The following is a 14,072-nucleotide window of genomic DNA, read 5'->3' as shown; positions in this document are numbered from 1 at the left end:
TACTACAAATCAAAACACCATATATATAATATACATATACACAAAAAAAATTACATATATATACATAAAAATATATACAAAAAATAATACTACAAATCAAAACACCATATATACATATATATATATATATGTATATATATGGTGTTTTGATTTGTAATATTATTTTTTGTATATATTTTTATGTATATATATGTAATATTTTTTGTGTGTATATATATATTTCTCTGGTCTAGTGTATATAAATACGCAATTAATTAATGGCGTCGTTCTCGATCTATACTTAGCACACAGCCGGCCGGAGAAGATCGCGCGTGGGGAAGATGATGTACTGTGCAGTGGCCCGCGCGCTCGATCTGGCCGTGGCCCGCTGCGGCGGCGTTGGCGGAGGGCCGCGGCGGCGCTGGTGGAGAGCCGCGGCGGCGCTGGTGGAGACGGTGGTCGCGGCGGCGAGGGAGTCGAAACGACGGCGGCGAAGATGAACCCGGCGGCGCTGGAACGAAGACGAAGACGATGAACTGCCGGATCCAGGGCTCCTGCGCATATTTATAGGGGCAGACCCTTTAGCACCGGTTCCAGCCACGGACCGGTGCTAAAGGGGCGGGGTCCTGAAATTTTCAGGACCCTTTAGCACCGGTTCCCACTATGGGCCGGTGCTAAAGGCCCATTTTTTTAGTTTAGGGTTTTTCAATTGTTTTATATATACAGTTTATATTATAAATTGTATAGTAAATTAAATATTTTGCATAATGTTTTTTAAATAGTGACATATATTGTAATTTGTTTTAATGTACACATGAAAATTTTTAAACTTAAATATCTTATTGTATTTTTATAATTTACAATGATTTTGTAAGAAATGTTTAGTATTTTGTTAATGCAAAAATATATTATTCCAATAAATTTACAAAAACTATATCCAATGAACTGGAAATTTATTTTCACATCATATTGACGTAAAACTTTTTATTTTTGTTATTTATTACTAGGAATGCTACTTGGGTATAATTTTCATCAAATAAAAAATCATATAAAAATATATATCTTGATGAACACACCCTTTGACCGAACCCTAGATTGTCCCAAATGGAACAGTCATGAATACAAAGTTTGCTACACTCATCAAGTTCTACATTTTGTCTAATGGTCAACTTTTCATTTGGAAAAGTTTGAACCACTGAATTTTGAATTTTCATGGAACTCATAGCCACGCAGCGGTTTCGGAACCCTACATGGTCTCGAATGAAAAAGTCATGAATACCAATATTGTTCCACTCATCAAAATCTACATTTCATATATAGACTATTTTTGCATTTGACAAAGTTTTGGGAAGGTGTAGTTGAAAATCCATAATTGACACATATAGTTTCATATAGTTTGTGTGAGAACTTAGAATTGGTGGGTATTGTTAACTTAGATTTTCTCAAATGGAAAAGTTGTGTATATAAAAAGTTTAGATCTTGAAGATATCTAACAACTTGGTATTCAAAATATTTTCATTTGAAGTAATTTAGTTTGTCATTTGACCAAGTTTGACCGAAACCCGTCTTGGATTTTATAGAAATGTAACTAGAATTGGCTCAAAATTATCCAAATGGAAAAATGGACAATATATAAAATATAGATTTTGATGATCTCTAACAACTTTGTATTCAAACTTTTTTCATTTCAAGTCATCAAATGGGCTATTTGACCAAGTTTGACCAAAGTCAAAGCATTGGTTTTTACAAACACACCCTTTGACCGAACCCTAGATTGTCCCAAATGGAACAGTCAAGCCGACACAACAGTGAACTTCTTCTTGACGTATGACCCTTGGTTATGATCCTGCCGTAACCATGGAGTATCCTCATTGTTTAACAGAATGCTTGGGTCTTTGTTGACTATGAAGGGCGGAATTCGATCATCCCTTTCGTAATCGCCTGACATGTCTGACTTGTCCTCAATTCCGACAATGTTTCTTTTCCCAGAAAGGACAATGTGGCGCTTTGGCTCATTGATGATTGAGTGGTCATCATTTTTTCCTCTCTTTGGTTTCGTAGAATATCTTTGACATAGAACACCTGACTCACGTCTGCAGCAAGGACGAATGGTTCGTCTTTGAACCCACTATTGTTAAGGTCCACGGTTGTCATCCCATACTCCTTGTCGACTGTTACCCCACCTCCGGTCATCTTCACCCATTGGCACCGGAACAAAGGAACTTTAAAATTAGCTGCATAGACTAGTTCCCATATGTCTTCTATGCGTCCATAATATGTTTGCCTGTTCCCATTTGGATCCGTGGCATCCACGCGTACACCACTATTTTGGTTGGTGCTCCTTTTATCTTGGCCAACTGTGTAAAATGTGTTACCATTTATCTCGTACCCTTTGTATGTGAGGACATGCCATGATGGTTGCCTGGCCAACAAATAAAGCTGCTCATCAATGTTTTCATCACCTTGACATTTTTTGCGCAACCAATCGCCAAAAGTTTCCATGTGCTGACGCATTATCCAAGCTTCATTCTTCCCGGGCCACTGGGACCGTAGGTAATCTTTGTGTACCTCAACATATGGTTCCACCAATGAGGAGTTCTGGAGAACTGTGTAGTGTGCTTTATTGAAGTAATCGTTTCCCGTACCAATATATGTTTTCTTCCCAAGTGTTCCCTTTTCGCTGAGTCTGCCCTCGTGTCGAGATTCAGGAATGCCAATTGGGTCAAGGTCTGGAATAAAGTCAACACAGAACTCTATGACCTCCTCTGTTCCGTAGCCCTTGGCAATGCTTCCTTCTGGCCGCGAACGACTATGGACATATTTCTTTAGGACACCCATGAATCTCTCGAAGGGGAACATGTTGTGTAGGAACACAGGACCGAGAATACGAATCTCTTTGACCAGATGAACTAGGAGGTGTGTCATGATATCGAAGAAGGATGGAGGGAACACCAACTCAAAGTTGACGAGACATTGAACGACATCATTCTGCAGAGTAGCTAGTTGCTCTGGATTGATTGCCTTCTGAGAAATTGCATTGAGGAATGCACATAGCTTTACGGTGGCTAGACGTACGTGTGGAGGTAGAATTCCTCTTAAAACGACCGGCAGCAATTGCGTCATTAGAACGTGACAGTCATGGGACTTCAAGTTCAGGAATTTCTTCTCTGGCACATTAATTATTCCCTTGATATTGGAGGAGAATCCAGATGGGACCTTGATGCTGCTAAGACATTCAAACATGCTTTCCTTCTCTTCTTTGCTCAGAGTGTAGCTAGCAGGGCTTAAGTAATGACGTCCATCATCTGTCTTTTCTGGATGCAGGTTGTCTCGTTCTTTCATGCGCTGCAAGTCTTGTCGTGCTTCAAGTGAATCCTTAGACTTCCCGTAGACACCCATGAATCCGAGCAAGTTCACACAAAGATTCTTTGTCAGGTGCATCACGTCGATCGCGTTGCGGACCTCTAGGACATTCCAGTAAGGTAGCTCCCAAAATATGCATTTCTTCTTCCACATGGGTACGTGTCCCTTAGTATCCTTGGGAATAGGTTCGCTGCCTCGTCCCTTTCCAAATACCACTTTTATATCCTTGACCATTTCGAGTACATCATCCCCGGTTCGATTGAGAGGTTTGGTCCGGTGGTCTGCCTTGCCTTTAAAATGCTTGCCTTTCTTTCGTACTGGGTGGTTCACAGGAAGAAACCGACGGTGGCCAAGGTACACGACCTTTCGACATTTTTTCAAAAATACACAGTCAAGGTCTTCATAACAATGTGTGCATGCATTATATCCCTTGTTTGACTGGCCTGAAAGATTACTCAGAGCTGGCCAATCATTGATTGTTACAAACAGCAATGCTCGTAGGTCAAAGTGCTCTTGTTTGTACTCATCCCACACGCGAACTCCTGGTTTGCTCCATAAAAGTTGAAGTTCCTCAACTAATGGCCTAAGGTAGACATCTATGTCATTGCCAGGTTGCTTCGGTCCTTGGATAAGCACCGGCATCATAATAAACTTCCGCTTCATGCATAGCCATGGAGGAAGGTTGTAGATACATAGAGTAACTGGCCAAGTGCTGTGACTACTGCTCTGCTCACCGAAAGGATTCATACCATCTGTACTTAAGGCGAACCGCAAGTTTCTAGCATCATTTGCAAAATCTGAGAATTCTCTGTCTATCGCTCTCCACTGGGATCCATCGGCAGAGTGTCTCAGCATATTGTCTATCTTACGGTCTTCTTTATGCCACCGCAACAACTTTGCATTGTCCTTATTTCTGAACAGACGTTTTAATCGTGGTATTATAGGAGCATACCACATAACCTTGGCTGGAATTTTCTTCCTATGACGTTCTTCACCCTCAACATCGCCAGGATCATCTCGTCTAATCTTATACCGTGATGCCTTACATACTGGACATGCATCCAAATTCTCGTATTCCTCCCCACGGTAGAGGATGCAGTCATTAGGACATGCGTGTATCTTCTGGATTTCTAATCCCAAAGGGCAGACAACCTGTTTTGCTTCATACGTAGTGGTGGGCAATTCGTTGCCTTTCGGAAGCATCTTTTTTATGATCTTCAATAACTGCCCAAATGCCTTGTCAGATATACCATTCTTTGCCTTCCATTGCAGCAATTCTAGTGTGGTACCCAGCTTTTTTTGCCCCTCTTCAGCGGTGGGATATAGCGATTTCCTGTGGTCCTCTAGCATGCGCTCGAACTTGGCTTTCTCTTTATCACTTTCACATTCTCTTTGTGCATCACGGATGGCATCACCAAAAGCATCATCGCCCCGATCATCTTCTGCCGCCACCTCTTCTTCATTATCTGCCCCCATTGCAACATCATTGAAGCCACCGTACTGAGCAATAATATTGGCATGGTCCAATTCTTCTTCTTCTTCTTCTTCTTCTTCACCTTCATCCATTATAATCCCGCTTTCTCCATGTTTGGTCCAACAAATATAGTTTGGTACGAAACCAGACTTTAATAAGTGTGAATGAAGAGTTCTTGAGTTAGAATATTCCGTCAAATTCTTGCACACGGTACATGGACAGCACATGAAACCGTCCCTCTTATTTGACTCGGCCACACTTAAGAAATAGTGCACGCCATTAATGAACTCTTCGGAGCGCCGATCGGCATTATACATCCAATTACGTGTTACCATCTGCATTAAAGATAACATATATATTATGAAAACCATGCACACATATAGTTTCTCATCTTATTGCACAACATGTCTAAGATACATAGTTGATTAATTTAGAAAAGCTTGGCTACAACAAATACAATCGCAACTAGCATTAAAAAAAATAAAACTAAAATGCACTTAAGCAACATAATTAGTTCGCGTCCGATCCCAACTATAATAGATAGATCATTCGCTTGATCAACTTCATTGAACTTCTTTCGTCGGCTCACTGCCTCACCACCTTCAGCCTCAACCACCTGTGCAAAAGATTTCTTAATGTGTTCAATGTATTCTTCCTCCCAGTACCAACCTGTACATCCGCCGGTACCGTCCCACTGAAATTAAAAGAGAGAATCAAAAGTTTAATTAATATCATTTAAAAAAATATGCACATATATAAGCAAATGTCTGGAAATAACTCACATTACGATCTGGACACTTGTAGAATATACGACCCTTGTTTACTCCCTTTTTCGACACTTTGTACTCCATCAAAATCTTCTGCCCACACTTGCCACAAGTAATGAGAGGGAGTTCCGGACGGTATCGCTTTTGAACCCGTTGAGAGAGGGAAGACCCGGTCACGGTTGCCATCTACTATCCATACTCAATTTTAAAACAATTATAAATTCCACATTTACTAGTAAACATGTATGATACAATGGACATTATATGTAGTAATAAAAATAAATCAAGTGATATTAACAAACCAATTAATTTGAACTATCCTACTTTCTATGATCATAAAAATATACTATAATTCATTCTTGCAAAATATATTAAAACTAGGTCAACCATGAAATATGATATATATATATGGATACTAATTCATGTGAATGATTCAAAATAACAAAGTGGATTTGAGCTAAAAAATGATGGGAACATCACAAGCCAAAAACAACATGAAAAAGACAAGAAAGGCTGAAGTTAGTCACCTCTAAGCGCGAAGAGACGATGACGGAGTCGAAGAAGATCAACGATGGGCGTTGGAGATGAAGAACAAATGAAGAACAAGCAAGAAGAAGCTCCAAGAACAACAATGGTGCTCTCGGTTTCAAATAGGCAGAGGGGAGGAGGGAGCCGGCCTATAAACCGGACCTTTAGCACCGGTTCAGAGCAAAAACCGGTGCAAACCTTTTAGCACCGGTTTGTAACACAAACCGGTGCTAAAGGGTTTGCCTCGGCCCGTGGCTCTGGCCGGTGCTAAAGGGGTCTTTAACCCCGGGCCGCAAAAAGGCCGAGGTTTTTGGCCATTTTAGGCATCGACCAATGCCTCATTCTGTAGTAGTGGTGGTGGCCAATGGCTACCTCGTCTACATCGACTTCATGAACTACCTCGGCCACTGCAACTTCGAGCTCGTCCCCAAGCTGCTCTTCGACGTCTTCCCTCCACTCAAGTACCTGATGTACACGCCATCGTAAGTACGAGTGTATTTAATATCATCCCATTTGTATCAGATTATTGCAGCTGGTTGGTGATTTGTTAATTAAGAACGAAGATCGTTGCTTGCTATGCTGTCCTGTGATTATATGTAAATATTGGCAGGTTCCACTCGCTGCACCACACACATTTCCGCAGCAACTACTCGCTGTTCATGCCGCTCTACGATCACCTGTACGGGACGGCGCACAAGTCGAGCGACAACCTGTACGAGCGCGCGCTGCAGGGGAGGGAGGAGGAGGCGCCCGACGTCGTCCACCTCACGCACCTCACCACTCCGGCGTCCCTCCTCCGCGTCCGCCTCGGCTTCGCGTCCCTCGCTGCCGCGCCGTCGCCGCTCGCGTCCCGCTACTGCTGCAGTGTCCTGGCGGCGGCGGCACGCCCGGTGGCTGCGCTCGTCGTTGCGCTTCTTGGCCGGACCGCCTTCAGGTCCGAGGCCAACAGGCTCCACAAGCTCAACTTGGAGACGTGGGTCGTTCCAAGATACACCTCTCAGGTACGGACTACTGGTATTATGACAGCATCTCCACGAAGTTGCGCAAAACTAACTCCCTATTTTTTTTAAAAAAAAGAGAGATTAACTCGGCTTTTAATAAGAAAGCCAATAACAGTACGATACAACAACTGGGGTTACCAGTTCACTAGAGAACAGCAAGAAACTAATTAACTCCCTAGTTTGATTTTTTTTTAAAAGTGTCCTTTGACCGGTTTGTGGTAAAAACACTCATTATGAAAGATAAAAAATTATCAAATATCCTCTCCTAAATTTTCATAATTGAGGGAACTTTGTAACGTTCCCGTCTGTCCAATCCTCAGAAATAAAATGGATGCATGAGTAATAAAAAATAAATAGATGGTTTCAGATGAGAAAATTGGAACAAATAATAAAGAAATTAATAAAAACTAGTCCGACCCATGCTCTCGCACCAGCTAGAATTTTTTTTAATCATATATTGTTTAATAGTACATCTGAATAATAAATAATTGGTTTCAAAAAAAGAATAATAAAGAATTGTTTGTATTAAATTGATTGTTTTTATCTTTATTTGTTTCTACAGAATAGACATAATAGATACTACATATGGTCTATATCTATTTATCATCAAATTATTAATTATTTTTTTATAAAGAATTGATTCATATGATTTTTATCCATATTCGTAATTTTACTTTACGTGGCACCTTTTTATATTTTAAATATGTAATTAGTTTGAAATCTTGCCTTTAACTATATATGGCGGTCCTTGTTGCTGCATCACAAATCTTATAAAGTCATGGATCTCAATTTAAATTTTTAAATGTTATTGCTATTGATTGCTATAAATTCTTTTGTCGTGAAGTTGAAAATCTTGTGATTATTTTTTATTAACTCTACTTTTTGCACTTTTTAATAATAATGATTTTTGTCTTAGAGTACGTTCTTAAATACTACAATATCAAATGCAATCATTTCAAACCTGCACCATTTCATTTAAGATAAGTGATAGAGAGCTTGAAGTGGGATCTCAGATAGGGATAGCGGTGCTAATAACCTCAAGAGAATTTTAATGCTTAAGCTATATAATGATCGACATTTTACTCTAAAGTAATCTTAAAGGGTTCAGAAAATATTGCCATTAGTGGTCTCTCATACTTCTCAAAATGATTGAATTTTCCGTAAGGGTGTTATATGTGCAATTATGATTATACTATGAATATAGACATGTCAATTTAAAAAAAAAATAGTATCATTAGATATGAGTTGTTAAGAAATTTTGTTTGGATGAAACATAACATGTATATTTATTACTCATGCATGCTTACTTTGATCAAATCTTAATTTATTAATATATAATAGAAATGGGTAATGTATAAATATATACATGTTCTATGTTATTTTAATATTTTTAATAAAGATGCTGGTAAGTTTTAGAAGTAGATTTTAGAGGATTTTTTTTTCAAAAAAATATAAAGATTGGGTTACGTAAATTATCTATCATAATAAGAGTACATGGTAATTAGATACAAATTTAGACACATTTGAGACCATGTTTCTTAATGGCATACATAGGTAATTTGAATATCGAGTCATGTGTTGCCTTAAGTTGTTTTATGTAATAGCAGAGATGGGTAGCTATTTATAGAATAGTTCCAATAGTTATTATTATCAACGGTGATTAGCTTATACCGAATTTTTATTCAAATGTTTTGGATTTTGTGAGAATTTCTAGGATCTATCATTTTTTCCTATCAAGTCTCATGATGTTTACCATGAGGAACATACAGGCTCAACTAAAGACCCCTACTTAGAATTTCTAGTATGTATCTTTTTTTAGCATGATATAGGTATTTTAGTTGAAACATAATATTAAGATATATAAACGTAGTTGCATCCTTTCTAGTAGTATTATTTTCCACATATTAAAATTAAATTAAAACTTAGATTGTACTCTAGCACGCAAACATATATGTGTCTAGTATTGTATATATCTCATAGAATGCTTAAAATTAAATTACAAATATTAATATGCCATATTGTTTCAATCAAAATACATAAACATATTTAAAAAAACAACTTATAAATTTTTTTTTGTGGTTTGTAAATTAAGAATATTTTTCCTTGCTTCATAAGCTACTCAAATAAAAAGATATCCATCTCCAATAGTTTGGTAAAACTCACTTGCCAAATCTTGTGATTTGACAAGTTGCTAAAACATATGGCAAGTGAGATTTTCTTCCGTCTCCAACAGTTTGCCAATTGGGCTTGATAAATTTAAAAAGAAGACCCACAACCAACAATCAAATCAACTAATCTGCTGGATAGCAAGTTAACAAATATGGGCGCATGGTGCTGCTGGATGGCAAGTTGCCAAAAGATGGCAACCCATTTACCAAACTATTGGAGTGATTATTTTCTACTTTTGCCAAATAAACAAGAAATAGCAAGTTCATTTAGAAAACTGTTGGAGATGCTTAATGTTTTTATGTTTTCTTAGTATAAATGGTGAATTATAACATTATGGTTATTTATTTTCATGGTTGTAGAAGTTTATAACTTAGAAATATATATGTCTCGTACTTTTGACTATCATTTTATTTTTTGTAATAGCACATATTACTAATCACTCGTAGATTTGAGAAATATATTTTTTTTCTATAATGGCTGAGGTAGATACAAATAAAATTTGTAGGTTGAATGTTTGTTTACGAGGTTATTTTTTATATCTTTTCATAATTACAAAAAGTGGATGATTTACAAAATCATTATTATGTATTTTAAATTTTCATTCAAAACGACATATGGGAGTAATCTAGATACAAAATTAGTCGGTTATATTATAAATTATCTCTCATAATGATAGATGTGGATAATCTAAATACAAAGTTAGAGGGTTATTTTAAATTATCATTCATAAAAGCAATGGTGGATAATTTAGATGCAAGGCGATGGGTTTATTTTGAATTATATTTTATAATGACAGATGTAGTAATTTATATAAAAAAATTTAGGGGATTATTCTAGTTTTTCTTTCATAATGGAAGAGGTGGGTAATTTATATGCAAACTTTTGGGGTAATATTATGCGTTTTTCATAATGATAGAGGTGGATAATTTTTTAATAAATTACAATAACCGATGGCTATTATTGGCGATGATGATCAGAGTCTGCCAAATTAAAGCCTAGGTATTTTTAATTATTGTGAGAATTTCTATGAGTTACCTTTTTTCCTAGTGTATCTAGTGAGAATTAACGCGGTGCCTCTTTTGGAGCCTCTAATTAGTAATAGTAAGATATGATGTTTGGTTGGTTAGAAATGTTTTAGGATTTCCAATGTAAAATCATCTAGAAAAGTTATTATAGGAGACTATTGGACAAAAACAAACTTTAATGTTGCTATTTCTTCTCTTAACTTGCCATATCCATTAATTTAGCAAGTAAACTATACCAAACTCCTAAACATGCTTTTAATAATACTAGTGTATGTTTTCAAAATAAAAAAAAATCAGTACTGTTCTTGTTGAATTTTGAAGGGTGCAACATTTATTTGGATGCAGTATCTAGTGTCCAAGAAAGGTCTGCGTTCGGTGTGGCGTCTAGTGGAGAAGGCGGTGGAGGACGCAGAGGCAAGTGGTGCGAGAGTACTCACGCTGGGTCTACTGAACCAGGTCGGCGCGCCTCTGACCTCTCTCTTCAATCTGTCGTCCAGCTGCTGCACTCTTCAATTGTGTTTCTTGCTAGTTGACCAACTTCGCTATGGTCGACTCCAGCACCCTCCTCACTGCTATAATCAAAGGCAACTAGTGTAAAAAGACATAGAATACAACACCCATCTCCAAACTTGACGGATGAAATCATTTCGTTCTTGGGACTTTCAAAGTTTTTGTGGATCCTTAAACCTCTCTATTGGTGTCATTTCAGACTCTAAACTAGTTTTGAGCTCAACTGGGTCTAAATAAGGCCAAACGTGATGCTGACAATGCCGCCAAGTTCAGAAGTCAGTCACTACTGCATACAGGGGCTTTGCCGAGAGCCTCAGACGCTCGGCAAAGGCAGTCTTGCTCTCGGCAAAGCCTTTGCCGAGAGTAGCTCTCGGCAAAGGCCTATCGGCACATCTTTTATCGCCAAAGAGGCCTTTGCCGAGAGCTACTCATCGGGCTCTCGGCAAAGAAAACGGTGTTAGCTCTTGGCAAAAAACCCTCTTTGCCAAGAGCTGAACCATAACTCTCGGCAAAGACCTAGGTTTGCCGAGAGGCTAACGGGGCTCTCGGCAAAGGAAACGGTGTTAGCCCCGTCAGGCTCTTTGCCGAGAGCTCCAGTTAGGCTCTCGGCAAAGAACCCAATATGCCAAGAGTTTCCATATGCCGAGGGACTGGCTCTCGGCAAAGGAAACTTTGCCGAGAGTTTTTCTTCGCCGAGAGTAACCGTGGGTAAATTTCGAGTTTGCCGAGAGCCCGATAGGAAGCTCTCGGCAAACCTCAAAGCCCTAGGAAAATCTAGTGTTTCCCGTAGTGAGTGGTGAATTTTACTCCTCTCTATTCTTCATCTTTGACATGTGGGATCTATATGTTCGGACCTTGATGACAATGCCACCAAGTTTAGGAGCCAAGATGAATTTTACTCCTCCAAAAATATTAAAAAAAAAACTAAGTTCACCAACCGGAATAACATTAGCGAACCAAGTTAGGGACTAGCGTGATCACCTTAGCTTGTAAGTTCATAGACTGCAATGACATACACCGTTGGCCATGTTTAGAGACCCACATATATATCACTTGAAAGTTTGGGGACCAGGATGATACTACTGCTAGCCAAGTTTAAAGACTACCATAATGTCTGTGCGCTTGTGCAGTCCAACGAGCTGAACAAGAACGGCGAGCTGTACGTCATCAGGAAACCTAACCTGAGAACCAAGATCGTCGACGGGACCAGCCTGGCCGCCGCCGCCGTGCTCCACATGATCCCTCAGGGCACCACCGACGTGCTCCTCCTTGGAGACGCCACCAAGATCAAGATGTCGTCCGTGCTAGCTAAGGCGCTCTGCCAACGCGAGATTCAGGTACCTGCTGTTGTTCCCATCACTCCAGTTTAATTCATGTCCAGATTATCATGTTGCTGAATTGGTTTATGAACGAGAAGAACCCTTTGGGTGTAAATGACGCATGCAGGTTCAGATAGTCGACAAGGACCTGTACGAGTATCTGATGAGACAGGAGCTGCGCCCAGAGACGCACAAGCATCTCCTCCTCCTTTCTGACGGGATCCGCAGCAGCAGCAGCAGCAGCAAGGTGTGGCTCGTCGGCGACAAGCTGACGGGCGAGGAGCAGAGGGCAGCGCAGGCCGGCGTCCACTTCGTGCCCTACTCGCAGTTCCCACCCGACGCCGCCGTCCGCGGCGACTGCGTCTACCACAGCACGCCGGCGCTGGTGGTGCCGGACGCCTTCGAGAACCTCCACGCCTGCGAGGTACGCGAGGGTCTTGTTTTGCCCGTGGTCGATCGACTGCGCTGATCTGATGATGGCGGTGTGCCTTGGTGGGTCGCGTGGACATGCAGAACTGGCTGCCGCGGAGGGTGATGAGCGCGTGGCGAGCGGCGGGCATCGTGCACGCGCTGCAGGGCTGGGACGACCACGAGTGCGGCACCAGGGTCACCGGCGTCGACAAGGCCTGGCGCGCCGCGCTCGCACACGGCTTCCGCCCCTACGACCGCCAACCATGACCCTGGCTCTTGCGCCAAGTCACCGAGGATTGGACGGACGACTACATATACGTACGAAGTGTCAAGCGTGTGCGTGGATAATGGATGGCTTGTTGTCCCAGTGGTGAATCCAGAACCTTGACAAGAGAGAGGCTAAGGATATCTTACTGGTGGCACACGCTATAAGATATAAGTGAGAGAACAAAAAGTATAAATAATGATATCAACTCAAAATGCTCAAGCAATATGTAGAATATTATTGATGGAAAATATCTAATAAAGAACATCCGACAGACAAAAAAAATCACATATGCCTTTATAATTTCACACCAATTTCTGTGTCATTTTCAATTGTACATTAGAATTTAAAAATATTATAGTTATTTTTTCTCGAATACGCTTTGCACATTATTTTATTATTAAGAATAAGAATTTAAATATACAAATAACATACTTCTGTTGAGTACCATAGGACACTATGTCAGATTAGGACATCACTAGCGGTTCCAAACCCCCTTCGCTACTGGATGATTTTGAACCGACAGTGATGGCGGACAACAAAACTGCCAGTGACGTGCTGTAAGATTGTCGTTCATAGCTCAACCCAACTGTGACAGCGATGCTGAAGCTGGCTTGTCGCTCGAGCCGGAGGTAATGCTCAAGACATCTACATTGTTGGCACCATCACTGGCGACTTCAATCTAGCCGCCAATGATCTCTTTTATTTTTTATCGTGGAATTGGGTTTCACTTTATTCTCACTACGTAGACGATAGATCGATCAACATTAAACAATGCAAATGTTACATTTATGGTTCAAATATACTTCTAGACACTTACTGCCACACGTTCGGGCATTAGCACCGGTCGGGAAGGGCCTGTTGCCCCGGTTCCCGATCCGGAGCTGCCCTTCCGGGAGGCCCATCCTTTAGTCCTGGTTCGGGAAACCGGAGCTAAAGCCCCCCTTTCACACCGGTTGGTAATACCAACCGGTGTTAAAGGATCCTACCAGAGCTGCCACATTGCAGGACCCTTTAACACCGGTTTGTATTACCAACCGGTGTTAAAGGGTTTCTTTTTTTGGTTCACTTCTTCGGTTCTATTTATTGTTTTTATATAATAATAATAGTTTTTTCAATACATATTTTTGCTGATACAATAATATATTTATATTACACGCATATTAAGCATATATAAATGAAAATTATAGGCTTAGCTTAATAATTAAGCTTTGCCTATAATAAAATGAATAGGCCACATCAAAAATTAAATAGATATGTA

At 40.0% G+C, this 14,072-nt stretch overlaps 1 protein-coding gene across 2 annotated transcripts in view; it reads left to right on the top strand.

Moving 5' to 3' along the window:
- Positions 1 to 13,136, top strand: part of LOC8084204 (protein ECERIFERUM 1) — a 19,880-nt gene extending 6,744 nt beyond the window's left edge. The window contains exons 1-6 of one of the 2 annotated variants that reach the window (XM_021445824.1): positions 6,373 to 6,593; positions 6,722 to 7,112; positions 10,652 to 10,762; positions 11,947 to 12,153; positions 12,263 to 12,559; positions 12,649 to 13,136. In XM_021445824.1, coding sequence (XP_021301499.1) covers positions 6,445 to 6,593; positions 6,722 to 7,112; positions 10,652 to 10,762; positions 11,947 to 12,153; positions 12,263 to 12,559; positions 12,649 to 12,813 — 1,320 coding nt within the window. In that variant the 5' untranslated portion in view covers positions 6,373 to 6,444 and the 3' untranslated portion in view covers positions 12,814 to 13,136. Of the gene's footprint in view, positions 1 to 6,372; positions 6,594 to 6,721; positions 7,113 to 10,651; positions 10,763 to 11,946; positions 12,154 to 12,262; positions 12,560 to 12,648 lie in introns of those variants that run through there. The other variant, XM_021445823.1, reaches the window with a different exon arrangement.

This window comes from Sorghum bicolor, chromosome 8, assembly GCF_000003195.3.
Source record: "Sorghum bicolor cultivar BTx623 chromosome 8, Sorghum_bicolor_NCBIv3, whole genome shotgun sequence".
NCBI classification, from domain to species: Eukaryota; Viridiplantae; Streptophyta; class Magnoliopsida; order Poales; family Poaceae; genus Sorghum; species Sorghum bicolor.
The sequence above is the reverse complement of the archived record's forward strand: the minus strand, read 5'-3'. Positions and strand labels throughout refer to the sequence as shown.